This window comes from Leptonychotes weddellii, chromosome 15 (genome assembly GCF_054177405.1).
Source record: "Leptonychotes weddellii isolate Sample4059 chromosome 15, ASM5417740v2, whole genome shotgun sequence".
Lineage (NCBI taxonomy): Eukaryota > Metazoa > Chordata > Mammalia > Carnivora > Phocidae > Leptonychotes > Leptonychotes weddellii.
In genome coordinates, this window is record NC_138383.1 from 21,600,615 (window position 1) to 21,627,456 (window position 26,842).

The 26,842-nt window shown below is 53.2% G+C and overlaps 2 protein-coding genes and 1 long non-coding RNA gene across 4 annotated transcripts in view; 2 read left to right on the forward strand and 1 right to left on the reverse strand.

The window, feature by feature from the left end:
• The window catches only part of CALCOCO2 (calcium binding and coiled-coil domain 2), a 286,509-nt gene that overhangs the window by 197,282 nt on the left and 62,385 nt on the right, over positions 1-26,842 (forward strand). The window lies entirely within an intron of this gene.
• Positions 6,750-10,681, reverse strand: HOXB13 (homeobox B13). Of its 2 annotated transcripts, XM_081805149.1 has the most exons (3): positions 9,798-10,681; positions 8,628-8,857; positions 6,750-7,319 (listed from the first exon to the last, which is right to left on the reverse strand). In XM_081805149.1, the coding sequence occupies exons 1-3, from the start codon at positions 10,399-10,401 to the stop codon at positions 7,269-7,271; spliced, it is 885 nt and encodes a 294-aa protein (XP_081661275.1). In that variant the 5' UTR covers positions 10,402-10,681; the 3' UTR covers positions 6,750-7,268. The 2 variants fall into 2 exon arrangements, with proteins under 2 accessions (XP_081661275.1, XP_006740078.1); XM_006740015.2 differs by lacking the exon at positions 6,750-7,319 and having other exon boundaries at positions 7,810-8,857; positions 9,798-10,680.
• On the forward strand, positions 15,704-23,354 carry LOC145717232 (uncharacterized). The gene is made up of 3 exons (XR_014140300.1): positions 15,704-16,200; positions 19,391-19,581; positions 22,725-23,354. It is a non-coding gene; the product is annotated as an uncharacterized LOC145717232 (long non-coding RNA).

Sequence of the window (26,842 nt, forward strand, 5' to 3'; positions counted from 1 at the left end):
TTTTTTTTTTTTTTTTAAGGCAGGAATGTTGGGGGTAATCATTTCAATGTGTTTTAGTCTGAAGCCTTTGGGAAACTGTAGATGTGGCCTGTTTTACTCTGAATCGGATTCCACAGAAACCGTTGTGTCCAACCCTGTAAAATCCTTAATTTTCACAAATGCAGCACCGGACTAACGCAAAAACGACCCAAGTGCCGAGAACTTACTACCCTTTCTGGGAAGCTCACTCCATGAGATCTTTGCATTTATTTTCCCAAACAAACGGCTTCGTTTCCGATCGAATGATTTCTCCTGTACAGAGCGGAGGGGAGGGGAGGGCAGGGATGTGAGAGCCCAACAACAAACTAAAATTGAAAGCCCTTCTCGCAGCTTCTGCCTCCCCGCCATCCCCCGCCCCCGACGCCCCCCCCCCACACAATGTCCCGATTGCTTAGGGTTCTCCTGATCCGGGTGCCAACCGTGGCCCAACTTGCCCTAAAAGATGCAGCCCAGGTCGGTGAACTTGACCCAGGTGCCACGCTTCTTACCCTCCTCCTCCCCCGCAAAGTTAGACAAAGGGAGAAGGCCTGACTGGGTTCTTTCCAGGGCCCAGAAAGCCTGAGGATCCAAGGTTGCAGAGGAAAATAAAAACGACAAACCCCTTTGATCCGAGTCCTATAGCAGGTAAAAGCCAAATGGGGGGCTGGGTAGAACTTGGAGAGCATTATCCTCACAACTCTCTCTGGCCTCTCCGGTTTGCCAGTGTGGACCTGCCTCCGGGCTCTTGATCTGGCCCCAGATCAGGAGGCCAGGAGCTTTTCGTTGGTTCGCCAGGACTGGGTGCCTTCTTGGCGGTCGCCGAGCCGCCGGGGCTCCTAGCGGGAGGGGAAGCCGGCGGCGCCCCGACCCGGAGTAGTTGCGTGTCCCCCCTGCCCTGCGCGCCCCGTTCCATGACACTGCATCTTATGAAGCCAGGAAGAGACCGCAGGATAGAGTCTTTGATCCTCCCTTGCTCCAGGATCCTAGATTCCTTTAAAAAAACAGAAGAAAAAGGAAAAACCAAAAACACCATATCCGTCTCAACAGGCCGCTCTGCGCAGCCTCGCCGCCGGCCTGTCTCTGGGAAGGCCGCGCCAGGTTCCCGGGTCTGGCGTCTCCGCAGGCCAGTATTTCCTCGGCCACCGACATGGGGGTGGGGAGGACGCCCCATTTACCAAGTTCAAGGTTCCAGAGCCTGAGGAGACCGAGGGCTCCTTGGGTCTCCGCCGCCGCCCGCTGGAATGACCGGGCCGAGGGAGGGGCGCTTTGAAAACAGAGGCCGCGGTCTCGGAATGACCTACTCGAATGTTCTTCAATAATTCATCTGATTTAGCTATTATTCGCTGGCTATTTTTTTTAAAGATTTTATTTTTAATCTCTACACCCAACATGGGGATCGAACTCACGACCCTGAGATCAAGAGTCCCGGGCTCCACCGATTGACCCAGCCAGGCGCCCCTCTTTTGCTATTTATGCGTTTGTTTTTCCTAGTTATTAAAAAAAGAGAGGGGGGGGGATTTTGCTGCCTAAAAATAAGGTAAGAAAACATGACTTAGGAAAGAGGGAAAATGAAAAGTTACATTATGTCCATCCTGACTAAAATACCGCTCTAACTTGCCGTGGGGCCTCAATAACCGAGACTTTTAATGCAGACCGGGCGAGTTTTCCGCGGAAGACAAAGAACAGACGCTTGTTGATAAAGCAATGCAGACAGACTTGGCTGGGAGAGGCCCGGCCTCTCGCGTTCCGGATCCTTCCACAACCCTCCCCTGCGCCCTTTCTCTCCACCCGCTCCGCGTCCGGATCCAGCTCCCCGAGGGGTGAAGGAATGTTTACGGCTTGACTCAAGTTCAATGACAAATCCTGCCTGGAGGGGGAAGGGCAGCGAACTTCAACCTCAATCAGACAAAGGCCGAGCGCAGGTCTTGGGCGAGGCTAGAATCGGGGAGCCGAAGGTCCTCAGGAAGGATAGTGTGATCCCGCTCTCCGAGATTGGTCTCTTTCCCCCTGCCTGGGGCCTGCGGTGCCCGGCCGGTGGCGCCGACACCAACATTGGGCTCAGGCCCGCCTGCGCGGGGGGGGGGGCGGGGGGGCGGTCACCGTGTGAACGGCGAGAAGCGTCGGCTCACTGCGCAGGCTTCGGCCGGCTCTCAGAACCCAGTGATAAGGGCCTGGCGGGCTCCTCCGCCTGCTCCGCCCAGCCAGAGCCCGGGCCCCACCGATCTCTGCACAACCTGCGTTTTCCAGCCTCCTCCCCGAGTTTTGCTCACATCTTCCCTCCCGGATTTGATATTATAAACGTCTTCCGAGGTGCACTCCACCTGGGGGAAACTCTCCCAGATGCCATGGGGAGAGGGGTGAATCTTTCTCACTCCTTGTGAGAAAGATTTGTCTCGGTTGTAGTCATGGACCCCACCACCCCATGTCAGAGGTCACATCTGAGGAAGCTGTAGGCCCAAAGATCTGGCAGCAAGGGGGAGACAGGGCTCAGGGGGATGGGAGATGGTCTTTCCATTGTCTCTTCTACAGCCTCCCACCCCCAGTGGGAGATTTTGCATGCAGTAGGCACTTGGTAAATGAGTAGTGGATTGAACTAAATTTCCATTTGTTTTTAATCCCGGTTTTGTTTTCTTACTTATGCAAATCTGCCTGGTGCACCCAGGTGAAGCTAGGTCTAGGGAGTTTAAGTGCACCTGTGTGTCATCAGGGACTGGCTGCTGATAGAAACAGGCGTTTGTCAGTGTCTAGGGGACCTTGTGAAAAGAGGCATGTGGGAAGAGACCGGGCTTCCTATTCTCTCCGGGTGGTGTAGACAGAGGAGCTCAGACATTGAGAGCTCCTGCTTTGGGGATCAGCTCTGCCGCAGCAGGCTGAGGGACACCGATCAAGTAACTTATCCTCTCTTGGTCTCAATTTCCTCATTTTATAAAGTGTGCACTCAATTGTAGGTTTTGCCAATGTGATAGCAGTAGCTCTTAAGGGGGCATGAGCAGAAAGAGTCAGCTTGGGTGGAGGGAAAAGGGGTACCTGTGAGTCCTGAGTGTGCTTGTAGATTACCCTGTCCACCCTAAGACCAACGGATTAGCAGTGTCAGTGCCTAAGGACTTGGGCATGTGGCCCCCTCCCATGGCTGTTGGTGGCGGCTCTGAGCCCCAGTCCACATACGCCAGCAGCGTTCGTCCCCTCCAGTTGCTTCTCAGGCCCTGGCACTTACCAAGCTTCTGAAAAGGAGATCAAGTCCCACGCTCTTCCAAGTGAGCCAGCTAGGCGCACCCCGATTTATTTTTTTAAGGTCCAGAGCCTTTCTCTTAAGGGTGAGTCAATCATCAAATGTTATCATTACAGTTAATTTTCACCGAGTTTTCAAAAACAGGTGTGTTGTAAAGAATTACGATTTTAAATAAGAACAATAGCAATAGCATTAACAATAATATTAATTTTGTCTGTGCCAGGACTCCATTCAGTCGGAGACAAACAGAGGGCATCTGGGGGGCCTGGCGGCTGGCGCTGCTCCCACCGGACAGCCTCTCTCCCCCGCCCAGGCCGCGCCCGTCCCGCATGCTGCGAAGCGCTTTCTGCTCAGGCAGCTGCGCGTCTCTCCAGGAACCAACGTGGAGATGCCCTCGCCGGGCGGTGGGTCCCTGGTCTCAAGTCCCTTTTACCCGCCCTTCCCTGCCCGCCTAGACCGCGGAGGCCCCACATTGCTGGGAAGACCTCTCCAGGGCTTCCTGAGGCGGGTCCCAGACTGAGAGAGTGGTAACGCCGTAGGCCCACGGAGCAGTTCGTTTACCTTATTACGGAGAAGCGCACTCTTGGAGGTATTGAAGCCGGCGGGTCTCTGGTCTGAGAAATGGGCGCATAACAGTCTTGTTCTCTCTGCAAAGGCCAGGCCCGGGATTTAGCTTGCGCCAAGGCCCTGAGCTCGGCAGGCGCCGGCCTGAAGGTTTCAGCTTCCGAGCGCCGCACGGCTTGGCTCGCGCACCTTAGGCTGGACGAGGAAGGACAGGAGCGCGGCACTGGGTGCCCCCCTCGCAGCAGAGTCTGGGGCGGGGCTCAGGGAGAGGGCGCACCGCGGAAGGCTCCTCACCACGGGCGAAGGCCGGAGTGTCCCCTTCCCAGTGCAGACCGAGGCCTCCTCGCCTCCCCGCCAACCTCGGCTGGGTCGACGTCTCCAGCCGTTCTCCAGGTCTCTCCAGCCTTTCCCCCGCAGCTTGACCTCCCTCCTTCCCAAGGCCGGAGGTGACCCCCCACCACCCTTCTTCCTCCCTTCCCCCGCTTCCTGCAAAGCGTTTAGGAGAGTGGGGGCGGAGGCGGTGCAGACCCTCAAGTTCAATGGCAAAGTCCCTGACCCTCCTCTCCCCTCCCCTCCGGGCTCCGGCTAACTCTCTCCCTCTTCCTCATTCTGGGGCCGGTTGAACTCTAGCTGCCGCCGTCCCCTCTCTCACTTCGGGGGGCAATTTAGAGGAAGCCCGTGGTGGAACTCTTTCCTTCGCCCGCTCAACCACCCCCCTTCCCCTTTCTAGACAGAGGCAACTTGTAGCGGACGGAGGCAGAAAGGCTGGAACGCTTTCCCACTGGATGTTTCTAGTCGCTCTCCAGGCCCAGATCAGCGCCTGGGGCGGGGGGACGGGTGCGGGGTTGGGGCGGGGAGCGGAGGGGTGTCCCACTCGGGCGAGAGGCCGAGGGCCGCTCTAGTGCTTTCTCCCCTCTTTGTTCAGGTGGGGGAGAATATGATACACATTTCTTCAAAAACAGCAGAACCGGCCTCCCTTCGCCCCAGCGCAGCGGGCGCCTCGGCGCTTTAGTGCAGGTTTACGTATCTAACCCACGGTGGTGGCTCCGCGGTTTCTATTAGACGCGGGCGGCGGCACAGTTTCCCCCGAAGGAAACCTAATGAAAGCGCAGCACTTAGGGCCTCGGATAAAACTTTAATGAAGGGGAGGCGGGGAGGGCGGTTAGCTTCGCGTTGGAGGAGGGGAGCCGGGCCGCTGGGAGAACTGGGGGGCTCCATGGAGCCTTTTTCCTGCCGCAGGGGCAGCTTCCGGGCTCTGGAGCGACTACAGTAGGGGCGTGGGGGAGGGGCGGGGGACACCGCTGTGCGGATTCTCCGCGGGCCGCGGCCTAGCGGGGTCCCGAGCGGCCGGAAGCGTTCGCCAGCGTGAGTAAAGGACCCCAGGCCTGGAGCCTCCGCCCAGCTCTCCGCCGGGCTGCTGCCGGAATTTAGATTCGAAAAGAGCTTCCGGAGGTCGACTACGCACTTCTCCACCACTGCCCCCTAATTCGGCCTCTGGAAGCCTAATAAAATACAACTGCTTTGGAGTTAGAAGTGATTTCAGTCCTGGAGCCGGCGTAGACGGGACCCTCTGACCCCGTTTGGACGCTTGCTGAGACTCGCAGCCCGAGGTGTTTGGCTCGGAGTGCGGGAGAGCGCGTGGAGCGCAGCTCCGAGGACAGTTACGCCTCGCTGGTGGGGCAAGACGCCCGGTATTTTCGGGAGTATATTTGTGCGCTTCCGCATGCATTTATTCATGAGAATGTTGTCCGAATTTACCTATTTATGAACGCTGTGGTCACACGTTTCAGTCTGAATAATTTTTAACAAGACACGCTCCCCAGTAGCTAAAAATGGCCCGATTCAAAAGCAAATCACTGCAGACAAGCAACTGTAGATATATGGGTTTTGTTGAAATTGAACACAAATTAGAGATTTTTAAACGCTCGGCCTGGGTGGGAGGGGGTATAATTTGCCTCGGGAGTAAAACTGGGGTTTGGAAAGGGGTTTCTTGAAAGGATTTAAAGCCAAACGAAATTTAAATTTGTTTTGTTTTGCACATACAAGTACATCCCTGCGGGGGGGGGGGGGTGATGAGGGATGTCGCCGCGAACTGCTCTGCGGAGGAAGAGAACACCCCGGCGGCGCGAAGTCCTAGACCGGGGCCAGATGGCGCCGCGGCCTCGCTCCTGGAGCCCCGACTAGCCTGTTCTCTATTCCACATCGCTCGTGCTGCCCCGCTTGCCTTCCTCCTGGTCTCCCGCTAGCCGGACCGAGCCATCTGCCGACGCGTTGGTCCAGTTCCAGGCGGCTCCGTGTCCCGGAGCTCTCACAAGCTACCCCAAACTCTCCAACCCCGGAGGCCGGAGACCCCGGGCATTCGGAAGCCACCGGCTCGGTTGGGGGGTTAAGGCCCAGCCGCCCGGCGGCTTTCCCTGAAATAGCAAACTTCTGCCGGCAGGGGGCGCGCTTGCCTTTGTTATAGTCCACAAACTGGTAGAGAAATCTCTAAAATCCCAAATCTTTTGTTCGTTCTGAAATTATTGCGAACGAATAATAGAACGAAACTTTAAGTCCCTGGTAGCGGTGTGGAGGAGTTAGAGCCCTGGGAGGGCAGAGTCTCGAGGTCTCTGACTCCTTTCAGGCCTCCACCTAGGCTGGCTAGTTTAGTCCAAGTGTCAGCCCCTTTTGGGGCCTTTCCTCTCCTCATGTGGGGACCCGGCACCATGGAGCCCCCTTCATTTGTCCCACACCCTACCCATATGCCTGTAGGCACTGAAGTCTCGCCATTCCTGAAGCGGCGAGGGCGGGGTCTGCTTACACTATCTTTGAGATAGTGTATTATCAAAGCTACTTGCTGGAGACTTTGCTTGAAGGAGAATGTGACAGGCAGGAAATAACTTCCTCTGAGCCAGACGCTTTACCGAGGAGCTGAAACTGGACCACCGGGGCTTGGAAAGGTTTTTTTTTAATCACAAAATTGACACTACCACCCCCAAGCAGACACACTCTGAGACCCTAGAGGGGAGGGTGACCAGCCGCCTTTGGGGCCTTTCCCCTCAGCCCTGGGTTCCTCTTTGGTAAATAGATTTAGAAGAATCTGAGTTGCCTCCCAACTCATTCCCAGGAGAGGAGCCAGGGTGGTAGGTTGTAAACCCCCCAATCCCTCGGCTACACAGGGCTTCCTGGAGAACCACGAGGCTGAGCCAGCTCCGAGAGGCCATTGGGACAGTCACGGCGGGCCTCACAGGCTGCTCCTGCTGGTGCCTGGGATCATGGGTGGTGCAGGTCCTCTCCATGTGGAGCCTGGGCTCTGGATTGCTGGGAGCATGTCTGCCAGGATGCCCCAGCCCAGGCTGCAGGAAGACCCAGGGCAAACCCGCTGACTTGGTTGCAGAGCCGAGGTGGTGAATTCCACAGGGCACTGGGCCCAGGTACGCGACATGAGGGAGGGCGGCACAGAGGCGAAGACTCCGTGTCAGGGTCCTGGGCTCGGCAGCTCTGCAAACAGCCAGTCTGCCCCAGGTTTCTGGAATGACACACTATAAGTCTCTGTCTACACGGACAGAGAAAAGAGAGTTGGCGCCAACACGATCCTCTACCCACCCAGGATTCAGGGTACTTGGACTAAACCGGCACAAAGTGACAGGGAAAGAAATCTGCAGCCACGGTTGCCTAAGACGCCTGACTTGGGTCTTTGGGTTTCTGCCACCCGCTGTTCTTTCCCCCGCAAAAGGGCCTGTTCCATCTCCCAGGCCCGAGACCCCGCAAGCTTCTCTTGGTGTCAAGGGGAGGCAAGCAGAGGGGGAATGGGTGGTGAAGGACCATTTTCTGGTTTTCCCTCTAGCCTGGCTATTCCAGCGTGTTTGCGAAGTGCCTGCTAGTAGGATCACATTCTACTTTCTAGTTCTGTAACTATTTGTGCCCTGGAGGGGCACGTCTACGAGGCCACAGGTACCTATTTCATGCAGCTCCCAAATGCCCAATGAACCATAACCTGGACAGAACCACCAGGAATGTTAAAGGAAGACTTGGAAAGTTTAGGGGAGGAAATGAGAGATGGTGAATTATCCAAGTACTTTCTCAAACTCAGTTTTTCTGGAGGAAGGACTCTGGAGGGCAGCTCCCTGGTTTCATTTTCACACAAGGACAAAATCTAAGAGTTAAGGATAGTACTTCTGAGACCACGGCATACAACCGGGGGGGGGGGGGGCAGGGAGGGCGGGAAGGAAGGAGGGAGGGAGAGGTACCCTCCAGTGTTGTCCATCCTGCCCAAGTGTCATCTTAGAAAAATGCTAAATGAGCATCGGTAGTCACAGGGATGAATCTGCCTTTTCTCCTCTCCGCTGCAGTCACTGGGATGCGGGATGGGATTTGGAAGCGGAAGTGGATCCAGAGGAAGCTTCCCTGCCTTGGGTCTCCCTCCAAGTTTATTCATAATCAGCTCAATCCATGCAAGCGGTTTCTAAAGTGCTCTTCAGAGAGCTCTAGATAGAAAATATGAAACTAATTATCATGGCAACTCATACTGGTTATGGTGATTATTGCCACCGCCAGGATGAATGATTGTGACTGCGACCGGTCCTGTGGGTGGTGTGTTACTCTGGTGGATTGGATTGTAACTCTGGGCCTCACTGGCTCCCTAGAACACATGGGGGTACCCAGGCCATCCCTGAGGGACCGCCCAGGAGCTGTGGCCTGGGAAGAGTGCAACCTCTGGGAGCCCCTTAGCAGAGTCCTGGCACTGGCAGGCTCCGAGGGTCTCCCCAGGATACTCCCACTTTTCCCCCACCTCCCTAGCCAAGGATCTCCCTCATGGAGTAGTGCTGGTCTTGACCTTGGCGAGGACTTTCTTCTCCTTAACCCGGCGGTTCTGAAACCAGATGGTGATCTGGCGCTCTGAGAGGCTGGTGGCTGCCGAGATCTTGCGCCTCTTGTCCTTGGTGATGAACTTGTTAGCTGAATACTCGCGCTCCAGCTCACGCAACTGCCCCTTGCTGTAAGGAATGCGCTTCTTTCGGCCACGTCGGAAGGTGCAGCCGTCTGGAGGGTGCTGCGTGCCTGACTCTGAGCCGGAAGGAGGGAGAGAAAGCCACGCTCAGACCTCTGCCCGCAAGCCCACGCGCAGACCCAGGCCCTACAAGCTAAGTAATCCTACGGGGAGCACCCAGATCACCCTTCAGACACGCGTGAGCTCCACTCCCCCAAAGTGCAGGGGGACACCTCGACTTCCGGCTGGTTTCTGATGACCGCTTAGGCTTGGAAAGACCGGGCTTCTGCAGGCCACCCTCACCTATCACTGTCCTCACGATTGCAGGTCTGCAAACACACCCATCACACACAGCCGGACCTTTGCCCACAGTCACATATATCCACCCTCACATGTATTTTCAGACTCTTGACCACTCTTGTAGATTCTACAGGCAAATTACGTAGAGAAAGGAACACATTTCTGCCTCCACACCCAATACACACACACACACATTCACACAACACGCACGCATACACACACCCCTAAGTTCGGACTGCAGGAAGTCTAAAATTTCCTTTGGAAACTGAAAAATTCACCTGAGAGAACATGAGGATTTGAATTCTTTACAGAACATCCAGTATCTGTGTTCCTACCCACCCCTCCGCCCCATACTCACTGAATTGAGTCATTTAGCCTTTTGGTAGAATTAAACCTGGGATCTGAGAGGGACGAACGGCATGAGCCCCAAGAGCAGCAAAAAGAACCAAACACTTGGAGGTATGAAAAGCTGGCCCCAAGGCCTCCTAGGGAGGCGAAGGCACCTGGTGGCCCACAGGCTTCAGACCCCTCACACTGACCCTCTGGGGCCTCCACCCTGGTTCTTCAACGGCCTGAACTCTCCTTCAGAGTCCTAATAAGCCAACAGGAGCTCCTCCTCACCAGCCCCGGCTCCCTTCACTTCCTCCCATGCCAGCGCCCGCCGGCCTACAATCCACAGTCAGCACCAGCGGGACCCAAAGTAGTGGGGCAAGTTACCTGCAAAGGCCGCCTTCCAGAAGGGACCCGGTGGGTTCTGTTCCCCCTGGCAACACATCTGGCCGTTCCAGCCACCGGTGAGAGCCCAGGGCTGGTAGCTGTCCACAGGCAGCAGGGATTCGTGGCGCGGCTCCCCCGGGGCGCCCAGGGTCTGCACCACCGACACATCCAGGTAACTGGCCATAGGCTGGTAGGGTCCCGGGTACCCGGGATAGAAGGCAAACTCGGTGGGGCGGCTGGGGTACTGCTCCCCGGCCGTGGCAGTCTCCGCGGAGTAGGCAGCTAGGGGGGCCGCCTGGGCACAGGGTTTCAGCGAGCTCCGGGACACCCGGCAGGAATAGTACCCGCCTCCAAAGTAGCCGTAAGGCACCGGAGCCGGGGCCGCCCCCTGGGGCAGCCCGGGGCACGGCTGGCACTGCTTTGGCGGCTCCGCGGAGCCTGGCAGATCCAGGGGGGCATGGCTGACGGCGGGCATCAGCGTAGGCGCCACGGCCGGGTGGCCGGTCGGGGGGCAGTGGGCGACTAGATGCCGACTCCCTCCGGCTCCCGGCAGGACTTCCAGATCCTTGGCCCCGTCCAAGGCGGCGTAACTGCCGGGCTCCATGGGGCCGAGGGTCGGCTCATGGGGTGCCGGCGGTGGGGGATCCAGGGGGCACCCCGCTCGCTCTCCCCACCCGGGCCCCCCGGGCGCGCAAGGCGTTTTAAATCGCTCCCAGCTCGCACGGCGCCTGCCTCCGCTCGGCCCGGCCCGGCCCGGCCTGACGCAGGAGACGCAGGTGCCGGGGCTCGCGCGCTCATTGGCTGCGGCCTGGGGGACACAGACGCTCAGAAAATCCTCCGGGCAGAAACCGCGAAAATACTTCACCCCTGCTTCGGTCTCCCCCCTCCTCCCTCCCTTCCTCCCTCCCCCCCTCCCTCTCTCTTCCTCCCTCCCTCTCTCCCTCCCTCCCTCGCCCCCTTTCCCTCTCTCCCTCCCTCCCTCGCCCCCTTTCCCTCTCTCCCTCCCTCCCTCGCCCCCTTTCCCTCTCTCCCTCCCTCCCTCGCCCTCTTTCCCACTCTCCCTCTCTCCCTCTCCCTCTCTTTTATGGCATTTGAAAACAGGAACGGCGAGGAAAGCTGCTTTCCAGTTTGGGGCTCCCCAGCTCCGCGCCCGGGGCTGGGTTGAGTGGGGAGGGGAGGGGAGAAGTGGGAGGCGGAGGGAGAGGAGACAAGGAGCCCACCCCACCTCCGCCTCCTCCTCTCCCTCCCTGGCTCTCTGTCTCCTGTGCTTTGGCAGGTTTAACGAGAGAATAAAAAGCTCTCCCAATAAAGTGTGCGTCTCATGGGGGGAGAAGGGGAGTCGGGGGTGGGGCCGGGAGGCCGCCCTGCGCCTGAAAGGGGAACCTGGGAATGCGCGTGAACCAGAGGAGGCTGGGAAATGGGGACTAGAGGGTATTTCTGGGAGCCCCTGGCTTTGGGTCCTGGGTACAAGCATCCCAGTTCACTGCAGGTGCCCCTCCTCTTCCGGATGCGCGTAATATGCTGCCCAAGGAAGTGCCAGGGAAGCCCCTTCCCCTGGGATCCCAGCTACCGCCCAGGCGGCTCCCGGATCGGGGTGGGGCAGAAGGAGAGGGAGGAGGACAAGATCTCGGAAGATGACTGAGGATCTGGAGCCTGGGACGGACGTGCAACGTTCAGATCTGAAGGGGAAATGGAGTTTCTAGAGGTAGCCTGTGAAAGGGGATCTGCATTTTCATTTAATGGTGTGAAAAGAGATGCGTACGGGGAGACGACACACATGACCTGTATATTCAGAGAGAGAGACAGAGACCCAGGGAGGGCAGCATAAAGAGAGAAAGAGAAAAGCTGAAGGAAGGAATGGGAGAGGGTCTTACAAAATCCTGAAGTACCATCCAGAAAAGAAGACCTCTTTCCCCCCTTTTCCGGGATTTAAGGAATTTCTGGGAAGCCAGGCCTAATTGGCCATGCATTAGTTGCAGGGGTTCTGGACCCCAAGAAAGAAGGAGCCTGCCCTGTGCCGAGATGTCTAGCCTCTCTGCCCTGCAGTTCTCCTCTTATGTTCCAAGAGGCCCAGGTAACTCACTCTGACCCTGGCACATTCCTACCCAAGCTGAGTGTCCAGAAAGCCCAGGGCCCCTATCTGCTTCCTCCAGGCTTTATATTTACTTAGAAGGAAAAAGGGGTGGGAGAGAGCGCCCCACCACTTCGAGAATTGCTGGTGGCTCCTCTGTTGGGCCCTTTTGTACAGTACAATTCGGAAGACTCAAACTACTTTGTTTCACAAGTCTTCAGAGGTGTTGTTTCCTTTGCTACCCCTCCCAAATCAAATCCTTCTGAGTCTACGTTTTCTAGAACCCCCAGTTTTTCTGGAGAGGGCAGGAACTTTTCCATTCCACGCCAAGGTCATGGCAATTATATAGAACAAACCACTCTGACTCTTGGTGGGCTCAGCCATGCCCAACCTTACCAACCTGAACCTGAACCTGAGCCATCTTTCAGGAACGGGCCCGTGCAAACTGGAATTTCCCTGAGCTGTGGGCTGTAATGGAGATTATAGCTGACCCTCAACAAACATTGCTAATAATAAGAAGACACCAAGCACAAAATCCTGGGTAGATTTTATTGTATTTGAAAACGATATGAGAGAAAAGGGAGAAGATGTCTCTTTGACGCTTTCTAGTTTATTGTCATAGCCTCTTGGTTGTTTAACAATGAAAGGCAGAACTACCAGGATTTGTACCTAAAGACTAAGACTTTTTCACTTTTTTGTTGTTTTTTTTTAAGTATACTCTATGCCCAATGTTGGGCTTGAACTCACAACTCCGAGAGTTGCATGCTCCACCAACTTAGCCAGCCATGAGCCCCTTTTCACTGGTTTTTACTTGGTAGATGACAACACAGGCGTATAGATCCCTAAATTTAGAAATAAATAATTCTAATCATAGCTTACGACCCAGCAATTCCATTCCCGGACATATACCCAACAGAAATGAATGCTTTTGTCCATCAAAAGGCATATACTAGAATGTCCAAAGCAACTCAATTCATTGGAGCTCAAAAATAGAAACAACACCGGGCGCCTGGGTGGCTCAGTTGGTTAAGCGACTGCCTTCGGCTCAGGTCATGATCCTGGAGTCCCGGGATCGAGTCCCGCATCGGGCTCCCTGCTCGGCGGGGAGTCTGCTTCTCCCTCTGACCCTCCTCCCTCTCATGCTCTCTATCTCATTCTCTCTCTCAAATAAAGAAATAAAATCTTTAAAAAAAAAAATAGAAACAACACCAATGTCCATCCGTAGTAGAATGGGTAAGTAAATCATGCTCTAATTAAAGAATGGAGTACTATGTAGCAATAAAAAAAAAAAAAAACTACTGCTACACACAACATGAATGAGTCACACAGATATGTGAATGAAAGTAGCCAGACACAAGAGAGTAAATTTTGTATGATTCTATTTCTGTGCGGTTCAAGAACAGACAAAATTAATCTATGATGATAGAGGTCAGAAGAGATTACCCTGGGAAGAAAGGTTCCTGACTGGGAAGTGACATAAGGAAGCCTTCTGGGGTGCTGGAAATGTTCTTGATCTCAATCTGCTTGCTAGTTACCTGGGCGTGTTCACTTCGTGAAAATTCAAGCTGTACACTTGATATTTCTGCACTTTACTGTCCATCAGTTTTATCTCTATTTTTCAGAAGGAAAAATAATTACATACAAGAATGTAAAGATTCCTTGCAACACTGCCTGTCATTGTGATTTGGGGATATGTAGTGTTCTAGTTCAAGTCCGTGGAAATAAGCAGCCAAATGCCCGAAGCTCTGCATTACTGTGGAATGCAGAGGATGAACTCACACCTAGCCCTGCAGAAGCTCTCCAGTGGTGCTGTTGACCCCTATGTAAACAGATACATTTCGATACGAATAAATTCCATAGGATTTTTATTTCTGTTTCTGTTATAGTCTGCAATTTATTTAGTGTCTACTAGATCCCAGGGAATATTTCTGGATGTCATATTTATTAGCATATGGACATGTGTTCCCGCTTCCTGTACATGTATATGTATGTGCATCTGTCTGTGACCTGTCATAGACCTTAACTGGAGTCAAATAAGGTAGGACTCATTCTCCTTATCTGCAAAAATTCTCTGTCTCCTTATGGGGACAATAATTCCTCCCTCACAGGAATGCTGTGAAGATTAAGTGAAATTTTGCACTTGAGAGCATTTTATAAACTGAATAAAAATGAGTTCTATCTGTGCTTCTCTATGTGTATCTGTGTCTAATGAACTACAGCCACCTCTTCTTATTTGAAGAGAAAAGGACAGTGGCCTAAAGAGTACCTGTCACTTCTCACTTGCCTCTCTCAGCCCTGAGTACGCCTGAGATTCCCACAAAGAGAAACTGAGGCTCAGAGCCTCCAAATCCTCCCTGGAGCTCAACGTGAGCTCCGCTGAGGTCTCAGGACAATCCAGACCTCCCGACCTCCCCGCCTGGGGCGGGGGCGGGGGTGTGTGTGAGCCAACCCTTCCCCCAGCCCCACAGGCTCCTTTGTGTCCTGCTGGGAGCCTCCGTGCCGACGTCCGGGACCCCCGAACCGCTCCCCACCCCCATCTCCCTTTACGGACCCAGCCAAATGCTCTGAAAGCCTCACAGCTGCTCCTTTACATACCGCCCAGACACCTCCAGGAAGGTCAAGGCCAAGTTGAAAGTTAAGAATCTGATTACCTCCGGGAGCCCATTCAGCGCGGCCCCACAGACCGCCTATGACCTTTACAGCCGGGCCTTTGAGTGCGGCCGCCGCGCCCCCAGGGGTTCCGGCCGCGGGGACTTGGAACCTCAGTGTCAGCTCCCGCCCCGCCCGGGCTCGGGCCGCCAGCCAGGGGGAGGGGGCGAGAGGCGCCCTCTCGCCCCACTTGGGGCATTTGTGAAATTATGTTTTTGTTGTTTTTTTTTTTTGCAAAGCAAGGTGAGCGCCCGGTGGCTTCGTTCTCCCACCTGGAACAGTGTATAGGATCGCGACGACCGCAGGCCTCAGGTCGGCCGTGAAGAATAATGCGAATTTATCCGTGGCGGCGACAAGTCATTTTCTGGAAAGGTCGGGGCTCCGCTGCCGCTAAACTGCTTGGAGTCGCGCTTCTTTTATGAAAAGGGCCTAATCTCTTTTCTTTGGTCCTTTCTAACATCCTTTCTTCCCCTCTGTATTTTCTTTCCTCCGTCTTTAGTCTCTTGGTATCTTTCTTTTCTTTTTTACATTTGCAGTTCCCTTTATGCCTTTCTTTCCTTCAATTTTTTTTTTTTAAAGATTTTATTTATTTATTTGACAGAGAGAGACACAGCGAGAGAGGGAACACAAGCAGGGGGAGTGGGAGAGGGAGAAGCAGGCTTTCCCGCAGAGCAGGGAGCCCGATGGGGGACTCGATCCCAGGGCTCCAGGATCATGACCTGAGCTGAAGGCAGTCGCTTAACCAACTGAGCCACCCAGGTGCCCCTCTTTCCTTCAATTTTAATGAGCTTTCTTTTTGCGCCTTCTTTCTTGCATTCTTTCTTTCAGTCAGTAGTGCTTACCTTCTCGCCCACCCCCATCCCCGTGCCCCTTTATTTATCCTTTATTTATCCCCTTCTCCCTATCTGTCCCTTACACTATTTTTTCATTTGCTTTTTCTTCCTTTCCTTTTTCTTTCTTTCGTTTTCCATTTTTTCCTTCCTCCTTTTCTGTCTTTCCCTCTCATTTATTTCTTTGTTGTGTTTTGTTTTGTTTCTTTCAATTTCTTTCTCCCTTATCTCTGATTTACTGCTCTCTGTCTCCTTCCCCCCAATGCACACGCTCGTTTTTCCTTTCTTGTCCTCTCAATTTTCCATTGTTCTTCTCCGAAGTCTGGCAGGGGCCTGTGGGGCGGCAGCTCGGAGCCTATCCCTGGCAAGGGCGGTCTGCTGGGAGGCCTGGAGCGGGTCGCGGCGGAGCCCTGCCGGCGACTGGGGATGAGAGGGAGCCCAGGCCCTTCTCTCGGAAATGAAGTCAGGCGAGGCCTCTCCCGACCTTAGAGAAAGGTCTTTTGGAAAATTTGATGGCCGGGTACAGGAGCTACAAGAACCAGAGACTGGAGGCAGGGATCTGCAGAAGGAGGCCACTATCACCTCTGCAGTCCCTCCCCACCCGGGGAAGCCCGGCGGGCTACATCCCGGGGATCAGGACCCTCTCAGGACAGATCCAAGTGCTTCAGAAGCAGGGCCTGAGGAGAGACCTACAAAAGGAGCCGATCGGGGCCTCCAGCACGGAACACTGGATCTGAGGAGCAATGAAACGATGATCTGCTAAGGGAAGTGGCTAGTTCCAACCGCAGGCCGCTGCCGCCCGCCCTGATGGCGCCTGGAAACCAGAGGAAGCGCTAAGCCAAGCCCCAGAACTGTGAGTGGGGTCCGGAGTTGAGGGAAGGGGGCGGGCAAAACTGAGGGTCGCTGAACAGACACCAAGAGCCTCCAGTCCTTTGGTCAGCAGCTGTGGGCCGGCCAGCAGGCTGCTGCCCGCCTGCCACGTGTGCCGTGTGCCGACTTGGAAAGCCCACTGGCACTGAAGTCCCCAGCGCCCTCTTCCCACCCTGGGCTTTGCTGGGGAGAGACTTCAGTCATCCACCCCTGGCACTCAAGCCAGAAAAGCCCAGTGTGGATCTGGCCCAAACCACTAGGGATTTGGGGCCGAGAGGGCGGCACTGCAGAGCACAAGTCTTAAGCCAGATTTTGTCGGGCAGTCATTTCCACTCTGCGAGGCTCTGCTTTCCCAGCTGCCTGTGTAAGGACAGGAGGGCTGGACTGGCTAAGTCCACCTCAGTGTTCCCTTCGGGCAGAAGAGAGCAACAGGCAGGAGGAGAGAAGGGAGCATTCCTGGAAGTTGAGGGCCTTAGTGGGGGAGGAAAACTGCAGAGAGAGCCACAAATAGGCCACTGGGCTGGCCACTGATTATTCTGCAAGGATCTAGGGCGGGGCACATTTATTAGGTCCTGAGGGAGCCCTGCCCTGAGACCTGGCTCCGTGGGTCAACCGTCATGGACTGACTCAGTTGGGATGGTCGGCCCCAGGGTGTAAACTCCACAGTGGCCCATTAAATAGGACCAAATTGGTGCGGGAGATCACCTCCTCCACCCTCAGCCTGTAATGTCCTGAGGAGCCCTCTAGACTCCCTGATCATATGCAGGCTGCAAGTGGAGTAACAGAGCTGGGATTCTCAAATGGAGACTCACAACCAACGTCTTTGGGGTTTGCAGCAGCTTCTTGGATCCCAAGAGAATCGGCTTCCTTTATTCTAGCCCCTGCGATCCTGGATGGGACTCAGGAATGGGGAATATATCAAAAAACCTACCTGCAAATTCCAGAAAGTAATCTGAGTCGCTTACAATCTCCCCACCCCCACCTCCATGTTATTTTTTCCATCGGGGGAGATGGCTATAGATGACAATTATCAGGATAAATGCTGGCTACTGTTGGGGTTCCTAGTGTATAGACCCTGCTAGACACGAAGACAATCAAGTGAAATGTCAGCACCAAGGCCCTGGCCGCTCGAGTCCAAACCCACCCAATTGTCCTAAAGTGGAGCTGTAGGTTTGAGGCTTAGGGGAGAGGCTTAGGGGAAGATTTAATTTCTTGCTCTGATTCCCCCATTTCCCTTGCGGAGAGGCCTGAGACTTTTCCAATGGTCCTGAACTTGACCATCCTGTGGCCCACCTCCTTTTCCTCTATCCTCCACCTCTATAGAAAGAGTTCCCGGGGCACCTGGGTGGCTCAGTCGATTAAGCGTCTGCCTTCGGCTCAGGTCATGATCCCAGGGTCCTGGGATCGAGCCCCATGTCGTTGGGCTCTCTGCTCAGCGGGGAGCCTGCTTCTCCCTCTCCTAGTCCCCCTGCTTGTGTTCCCTCTCTCGCTGTGTCTCTCTCTGTCAAATAAATAAAATCTTTAAAAAAAAAAAAAAAGAAGAAAAGAAAAAGAGTTCCCCTTTGCTTTTCACTAAGTTATCTGTTCCAAGAAACAAAGTTGGGAGAGGAGGAAGGTAGGCATTACACACACACACACACACACACACACAGGATGGAGCTAAGAAGAATGGCCCATAATCCATAACTACTAAGAGCTGTCCTGCGCATGGGGCTCATGGGTTCCTCTCTTTGAAGAAGCATAACCAAGATGGCAGGAAAAAGTGCCACAAAGGTCTACCTCCTTAGGACTCAATAAAGGCTTGAAAATAACCAATAACCCTAGTGCATCCTAGAGTGTCTGGCTGTACACAAACACACACACACACACACCATGTGCTTTTCTGAACCTCAGCCCCAGCCTGAGATGAACATTGGATAGTTCCTGGTTACTGCCTAAGTACTCTGACCTGGAGAAAAGTCCATCTTAGGCAGGCCACCAAGGTTCTGGGCCAGCCCTTTATCTCAGACCCCAACATGTTAAAAGTCTGGAGAAATCTGGCCGCCTGCCTACACTGACCCTAAATGTCCAGAGCCAATATTGGGCCATATACAGGGAACCCCTCCATTAACCTGAGATTTGGGATTGGAGCAGAGCTGTGGGCTCTGGATCACTTGGGCTTAAACTAGTACTTCTTCGGGGCGCCTGGGTGGCTCAGATGGTTAAGCGTCTGCCTTCGGCTCAGGTCATGATCCCAGGGTCCTGGGATCAAGTCCCACATCGGGCTCCTGACTCAGCGGGGAGTCTGCTTCTTCCTCTCCCTCTGCCTCTCCCACTGCTCATGCTCTCTCTCTCTCTCTGTGTATCTCTGTGTCTCAAATGAATAAATAAAATATTTAAAAAAAAAAAAAAACTAGTACTTCTTCCCTTCCAGCCTCCTTCAGGGGTTTTCTAAGAGCTCTGAGAGGGGAGATGAAATGTCCCTCACTTTAAATTGGAAAATCACCCACCAAAAATTTTTTTGTATTTGGTCACAGAGTCTATAGCTTTGTCCACAATTAGAGGAAACTGTAGCTGTTATTGGCCCTGGATGCCAGAAATCTTCCCGCAGAGACATGAAGAACATTGTTCTCCCTCAAGTTGTTTCTATGGCTGGGGTAGGGCTTGGGAGAAGACTCTGATCTTGGAGGCTACCGTATAGAAACTCACACCAGGGGCTAAGAATCTAGGAGCTGAAGAGGATAGAAAAGGTTTCTCCTATGAAGTCATTAATTAGAGCTATCTCTGATTGGGGAATATGTGGGGCTCCCCTTTCTCTCTTCTCCCCTTGAAGAATAGGAAGTCCCAAATTCTGTAGTGACTCAAACTAGTCCGTTTTAGCCAGTGATGTGTTCAAGTGGTTGGGGGGGCAGATGCCTAGGGAAAGAAGCTGTCTTGCCCAAGTTGAATGAATTGACCTCAGAATGAATGGCTAGTTCCTTGGTTCCAGGCAGCTGTGAGCTGCCATAGTGGGAACAGGAGGACAGATGACGAACACAGAAGGTAGATAGCTCCAGTGGCTAGATGCAATGTTGGAACTTGCAGTGATGCCCTGACTGTCCCTCTCCATGCCTGCCCTGGGGGAATCCCAAAAGCCAGGCTGGCTGGGGCATGAACATGTAGAAGCTCTACAAGCTTTGTTCCATGTCTTCCAGGCTCTAGGGGGCCAAAGCCTGGCCTCAAAGGTACCTCCTCCCAGGCTGAGGGACTGCTGATCTGGCTGTTTCGGCCCCATTGAGCAAGACCGGAGTTCTCAGTTTCTTATTCCTAAGGTTAACCTGGAAATTTTCCCTAAGAACGGGGCTCAACTGCAGAGGCCCAGATGGAGGCCTGGACAAGAGCCATGGTAAGCAGACCCCCATCTCTCCAACCTCCCCAATTCCTTAATAACCCCTGGGATCTGGCAAAGCTCAGCCCAGATCTCCAGCTCCATGTTTGTGTGTTTGGGGAATGATGCCGACAGGGGTTGGGGGTGCTTGCCCTCCAGCCTTGGATCAGAATCTCCCACACCAGCCTACCTTCAGGTTCTGCCTCCTTTGTCCCTTACTTGCCCCTTCTGCCTGGTGTTTCTAGCCTCAGGAATCACCTGTCCCAGGGGTGCTGAATAAGGCTTGGACCAGGGCAGCCACAAATGGACGGTGGACCAGCTCCTCATCCCTGGGTGCTTTGTGGCCTGAGATCTGTGCTAGGCGGCTAGGCGGCTCCCTCCGGAAAGGAGATTTCATAGGAACCAGAGGGCCCTATGAACAACTCTCCATCAAGAGGAGGGGAGACCTAAAGACTTTTTCCCCTTTAGTCCAAGAGCCTTACTTCCCTTACTTCTGGGCGTGTAAACACATGGTAGGGCAGATTTTTCAGTAATGCAGCTGAGCACGCCGAGCCCTGCCAGGCTTAGCCAGCAGCTCTTGGATGGCCCCGCGGATGGGTGGCTCTAAGCTCAGATGGAGCCGCTGGAGAGTGTGGGAGCCTCCTCCTAGACCATCCTTCCACCCACCCAGAGACCTCTGTGCCAGGAGGTGCACCCTCCTTCCAGGGAGCCCTCACCCTGAAGCAGAGGCTCTACATCCAGGCGGAAGTTCCCACTGGACCAAACCCTGCTTTGTTCGTGGGAGAGCCACGCGCTGCAGCCTGCAGTTCGGGGCTTCGGACGGTGTTACCTGCACGCCACTTCGGCCAGCAACCCCCCCACACATGCAGACCCTTACATTCCAGTCCCCCTAATCCAATGTGTCCTGTGCTGGGGACTCTAAGTGTCCTATATGTAACTTTCATTTAATCCCCACAGCGAGAGAACTGGGCAGGGGGCAATTGTTACTACCGGTTTTGTAGACAAGAAAACTAAAGTTGAGGAGATTAACTTGTCCAACTTCTAGAAGCTAATGAATGATGAAGGCTGGACTCCCAGCACGTGTCTTTACGGCACCAAATCCTGGCTCTGACCATTTCACTTTCTCTTCCCCGTTCAAACGCCAAGCTGTTTCCAATTTTTGAAATGGAAATAAATCTCATTAAAAAGTACAAACTGATATTGAAGATAGACCTAAGATATTTGAGAAGTCATCAAAGGGAAAAGGGAAGAATGAAGGGGTTTGAGAAAAATAAAATATTGACTCCAAAATAAAGGAACTCTTTAAACACAGTAATTTTAGACCAGTGGACCCCCCCCCCTCCAGTTTTTAAAACTGTAAAGGTGGGGACTAAATTCAACTCCTTTGCCTCCACCCCATTCTCACCACCATTTCACTTCGGAGCTGAGTCTATATGAGCAACAAGTGAGCTATCCTGGGAAATTTTCACCTAGAGCTGAATGACTGAAGCCCAAACTCCTTAGCGTCTGTCCGCTGGGCTGTCCTCACCCACAGCACCTAAATCACTTTCCAAATCTGTCCTGTCCTGGGGGAAAAGGGTGTTTGGTGAGCCTGAAGATTCTGCACCTGATTCCATGGGCTCACTCCTTGAAATTGAGGGTGAAAGTTGGTGCATGTGTGTGGCTTTCTGGGAGATGGATCCATAATTTATTGATTTGTTTTCTAGTGGCACATTTCACATATCCAAAAAAAGAAACAGTGAAAAAAAGGTAAAATTCACATATGCAGAAGAGGATAATAACCCCTTTCTTATACTTATCAGTCAGCCTCAACAGTGATCACTCACAGCCAGTCTTATTTCAGGTTTTTTTTTTTTTCTGGAGCACATTAAAGCAAATCCTAGACATCATTTTACCCAAAATCACTTTGGTTAGAGTGTTTAACAGATAAGGACTTCTTCTTTTCTTTCTGTTTTCTTTTAACAAATCCTCCATGTGATTATCATACATAACAAAACTAACAATAATCCCTTAATACTATCCATGTTTCAATTTCCTCAGCTGTCTCAAGATTCTTTTTAGGATTAGTTTTTCAAAGCATGACCTAAACAAAATCCACACCTTCCATTTGGTTGCTACATCTCTTTTTTTTTTTTTTTTTAAAGATTTTATTTATTTATTTGACAGAGACAGAGATAGCAAGAGCAGGAACACAAGCAGCGGGAGTGGGAGAGGGAGAAGCAGGCTCTCCGCTGAGTAGGGAGCCCGATGTGGGACTCGATCCCAGGACCCTGGGATCATGACCTGAGCCGAAGGCAGACGCTTAACGACTGAGCCACCCAGGTGCCCTGGTTGCTACATCTCTTAACTTGCTTGTGACCTATACCAATTTCCTGCTCTCCTTTTTCTCATGCCATTTATTCATTTATTGGGCCAACCCAATTCTCAAAGGTATTGGTCATCCTCAAAAAAGATGACTGCTCTATGTTGCGCCAAAGGACTTATTCTTACAGGCTCCTGCCTCCTTGTTTACTTCAGCTGGCTGTGGTCAGGAGAGCTACCCCGGGTTCCCTGCTCCCTCCCAGAGAGAGTGGAGCTGGGTCAGGCAGGACCCCCTCCCTACCATCACCACTTCGGACTCTCTTTGGTTCCCTTATTGATCTTGGAATGGGAAACCTCCCTCCCTCTCCCACTCCCAGACAGCCAAGAATAGGATCCTCTGACGGGTCTTTGGGTTATCCAGCTCTCCGAGTGTCAAAGATTGACTATATAGTCCCAGACCTAGCGGCAAAATTGCTTGCCATTGGGCCAGAACTGTCCAATTCCTTCCTTGGGGATGCCTCCAGAGACCTCCATGCTCCCCAAGGGAACCAGAGCACCCTAGGTTTCTGAGGCGGAGTAGCCAGACTAGCTTTGCCATCTCTTATTCCGTTCTGCCCCTAGGGCATCATTGAAGGGGGAGCTTGACCTTCTGTCCCTGCTCTGTCTGGGGTTGCCAGCTGGGTGCCCTTGGGCTAGCCATCTCCTCTCCCTGACCCTCAGTCTCATCATCTGTAAAATGGAAGTGATTTTCTTTGCCCAACCTTCCACACGGGGCTGCTAGGGAGACAGACAAAGAGGAGGGAAGTGAAGACTCTCAAGTTTACTATCCATATGTAAATATCGGGTTGTTTCTTTCCTAGTTGGTGGTATCTGAGGAGAAAGTGAAGATTTCTACTGGGAGAAGAGGAACCAGCCTGCAACCTTGTTCTGGCCTCATGCCTATGGAGAAGCACGGCCCCCACACCCACAGAACAGGACCTTCCAAACTGGAAAGAGACCTGAACTTGGTGGCATCCAGCCGGAGCAGGAGCTGTGACCTCTAGGCTTGGAGAAGAGTATCAGGATGTCTGCTCCTTTTCCCATGGACTGCCAAGGAGCCTGGAGCCAGGATTTTGTCTCATCCCTGAACTCCCTCCCTACAGCCCACACCCCTTCCCTCTTTCCAAGGCCCCCAGCTTTGCTGTAACAACCACCCCAATGCACCAACTTGTTTCCAGGAAGATCTCCAGAAAGCGCTGGTGGGGGCCCTGGATATAGAAGCTAAAGTGGGGGGGGGGTGCAACCAGCTGGTCTGCTCTACCCTTCCAAGCTCAAGTCTCTCTCACCTCTGGCAGATTTTGCTCTCTGGGACCTGGTGAGAGGGAGTCTCCAGGAACCAGTGCAGAATGCAGTGCAGACCTCATTCATTGAAGAGTACTCACATTTTTCATTTCCAAACTACACCTAGCTCATAAAAAGCTGGCGAGTGTAATAAATTCTCCCCTGCTGGACATGGTTTTAATTAATTATTGGGTTATTCAAGGTGACTCATGTGTGAAATACAATTTGCCCTCATAAACTGAACCTCACATAATCCATCCTGAGTAACAGAGCTGCTTGCGATCCTCTCTGAGACCTACACAAAACTTGAATTTATCCTATGAAAGTCTTGGGGTGAAATATAAGTGTGAGTTTACTGTAGAGCGAGCTTATTCATTCCAGCAGCAGGGTCTCCGAGAGAGAGAGAGAGAGAGAGAGAGAGAGAGGGAGAGAGAGAGAGGTGGGGAGAGCGAGCTTACTCAGCCGGCTGTGCTAGGGGTATTAAAGGGATTGAATCTGGTTTTCTCAACTGCTGGTTTGATAGAATTTCTTTCTTAGAAAATCTGGTGTTATACACACACACACACACACATATTTATACACCTTATTCATTTGTTTTGCAATATCTGCAAGGGACATGTGACGCCATCTCATTGCAGAAAAGAAATTTATGCTGAATTTTGCTTCCGCTGAGCTGGCAGGGGCAGCTTCTCTTACTCCTGGAGCCCCTGGGTCTTTATCATCCAAGATTCGTGCTTGCCTTACATCATGACGTCGCTGCTGTGCAGCATGGAGTCTCCGCTTGGGATTTAAACTCCTTTCCATCTGACTTATTTTTTTAAAGATTTTATTTATTTATTTGACAGAGAGAGAGACAACGAGACAGGGAATATAAGCAGGGGGAGCGGAGAGGGAAAAGCAGGCTTCCCGCAGAGCAGGGAGCCCGATGCGGGGCTCGATCCCAGGACCCCGGGATCAGGACCTGAGCTGAAGGCAGACGCTTAACGACTGAGCCACCCAGACGCCCCTCCGTCTAACTTAAAAGCCCTTTACTCCAGGCCCCCCATCTACAAAGCGGGCTCCTTCCCTATTGAGCGCTGGATTCCTACCGAGCCATTAACATTACAGGGCTGGTTCCTGGCACCAGCAAATCTACATTTTTAAAACTTTTTTTTTTTATTTGCTGGGATTAGAAAGCTGACGCTATTTATTTAAAGAAAATCTGGAAGTACTATGGGGGGGCAGTCTGGGGACTGTGGGCAGAGACACCTGTATGTCAGGCTCCTGCCCCCTGACCAAGGCAGAGTGGAGTGGGGCAGGGAAGGTAGGAGGGGGCAGGGATTCGAGGCTGAGTTTGAGCCAGCCACACAGAGTCCAACCAGAGAAGGGGTGGAAGACTCTGGCACTGTGTCCGGGTTCCTGCCGCAGAGAAGAGTATGGATCTTTGAGGGGGGAAAAGAAAGGGAAACTTAAGGAAGAAAGCATGATGGCTTGTTTTCTCTTAGTCTTTGGCGCCTGAGTTGGGTGTGGAAGGCTCTGCCAGGGGCCCTGTACTGAGCCAGTTCTGACCTAAGAAAGGCCTCCCCCAGCTTTTTTTCTTCCTGGTCTTCTCTTCCCTTTTGTGTCCTTTAATTTCCTTCCTTGATCTGGATGCCAGAACTTATTTATTTTTTAGTAAAAGGGAGGCTGGATTCTAAACACCCCCTTAGCTCCCTCTGGACCCCAGAACTCTGTCCTAGCCGGTCCGTACAGTTCCCCAGGTCCTTCCAAATGGTGGGTGAAGTCTGCATCTCAGCTGGAGTCTTGGCCTGGAAATTTTTTTTTTTTTTTTCCTTTCACGGCCAGGCCAACAAGACTACAAACTGAAACAAAATAAAATCTTCTTCCATCTCTGACCTCCTCGAATTTTCAGTTTCAGGAGAAAAGGAATTTTGATGCCATTTCAAAGTGTGTGGGAATTTAATAAACTCAGGCGGTGGTGGGTCACCCTCCCCATGAAGACAAACTTTACCCGCAAGCACCCGCCTGCGAAAAGACAGACTGACGGAACCAGACAGCAGCTGCGGCCTCACACACAGATGCTCTGACCTAGCATTTGAATGAGCCAATTAAGCGGTAACCAGTTAATTCCATCGCCAGACCTGTGGGACTGGACCCAGAGGAACCCCCCACCCCCCCAGAGCAATGGATGCAGTCGGTGACAGAGAAACAGATGGGAGCATATGTAGAGGGGGGAGAGGATGAAAATGGAAGTTAAAGAACGTAGGAAATTTCAGCACACAGAGCAAAGGGAAATCCTAGCAAGCTGGACAGGAGGGCAGCAGGGGCTGGGGTCGTCCAGGACCCGTGTCGACACAGATACGGATCACCCAGCTCAGCATCCCCGAGGCTGGCTTTCTAAGATGCCAAAATAACCAGCCGGCTTAGCCAATTATGGGAGAAATCAGCCAGAGCCATTGTTTGGCTTTTCTTTGACCAAACACTATTTGATTGGATAAAATCTTCACTTTACCTGAGTTGTTAACTCCTGTAGGGAGTCAGTCTGTCAGGCCCTCTTTTTGCCCTTATCCAGGAAGAGACGCACCCCCATGGGGGAAAATCTCTCACCTCCACTGATTGAATATCGGAGAGAAAGTGGTCTGGTTCGTTGCTTATAAACAAAACAATCTAGAGTGATCCTGAAGTTTTATCAACTCTAATCTTACGTCCAGAAGCAAGACCAGAGACTCCCCCACAATTTTAAAGTCCTCCAAAGCCAATGAGGTTTTGTTTCTATTTATTTAAGATTTTATTTATTCATTTGAGACAGAAAGAGAGAGCATGAGCAGAGGGGAGAGGCAGAGGGAGAGGGAGAAGCAGACTCCTGGCTGAGCCGGGAACCCATGCGGGGCTTGATCCCAGGACCCTGGGATCATGACCTGAGGGAAGGCAGACGCTTAACGACTGAGCCACCCAGGCGTCCCTGACAGGCTGCTTTTTGAGAAGACACCGGAAGCTGGGGAGGCTGGCTTGCTGGCTCTCAAGTCAGAGCCCTCCTCCCCAGGGCTCCTTCTGGGGCTCCTGGGGGTGGGATCTCCTTGTCCTCCAGCACCCCCTCTCCTGGTCCAGATATTCCTCACCCCCACCTTGGGCCACCCTTACCTGTTTCATCTTCACACGTTGCATCTTCCAGCCTTGCCAACGATCCTGCTGACGAAGAAACCATCCCCAAGACCTCCTAATCCAGTTCCAGCAAATCTCTTTAATCTTCTGTGCCTCCGTTTCCCTCAATTTTTAGCGAGGGACACCCAGAAGATAGCCCAGGCCTCGGTCTAGGCAGGAAAGAGGATTTGGGCAAAGCTGTGGGGAGGGGGTTTGACCGAGGCCCAGGTTTCTCCCGCAGGGGTCGGAGTCGGTCGCTGGTCGCTCCAGGGACACGGAGAGCAAGCGCCCAGAGTCGCCCCAACCGAAACGGGTGGGAGCGGCGGACCCACAGGCGCCCGGCTCTCGCCCCACGTTTTCCCGGGGAGGGGGGGCGCGGGGGGAGCCAGCTCAGTGCAGGCAGCGTGAGAAGCTCAGGCCCGCAGGCTTCCCCACCAAATCCTCGGATGACCGGCACCAGGGGTCGACCGCCTTTTGAATGAGGCGCGGGAACCCGCCCAACCCGGTGAGATTGCCCCGAAGCGGGGCCCCAGCGGCC

Coding starts and splice junctions, on each gene's coding strand:
- HOXB13 (XM_081805149.1), bottom strand. CDS start 10,401: ATGGAGCCCGGCAGTTACGCCGCCTTGGACGGGGCCAAGGATCTGGAA. Junction 8,858..9,797: donor CTGGAAGGCGGCCTTTGCAG/GTAACTTGCCCC, acceptor CTTCCGGCTCAG/AGTCAGGCACGCAGCACCCT. Junction 7,320..8,627: donor AGAAGAAAGTCCTCGCCAAG/GTCAAGACCAGC, acceptor GTGTCATTCCAG/AAACCTGGGGCAGACTGGCT.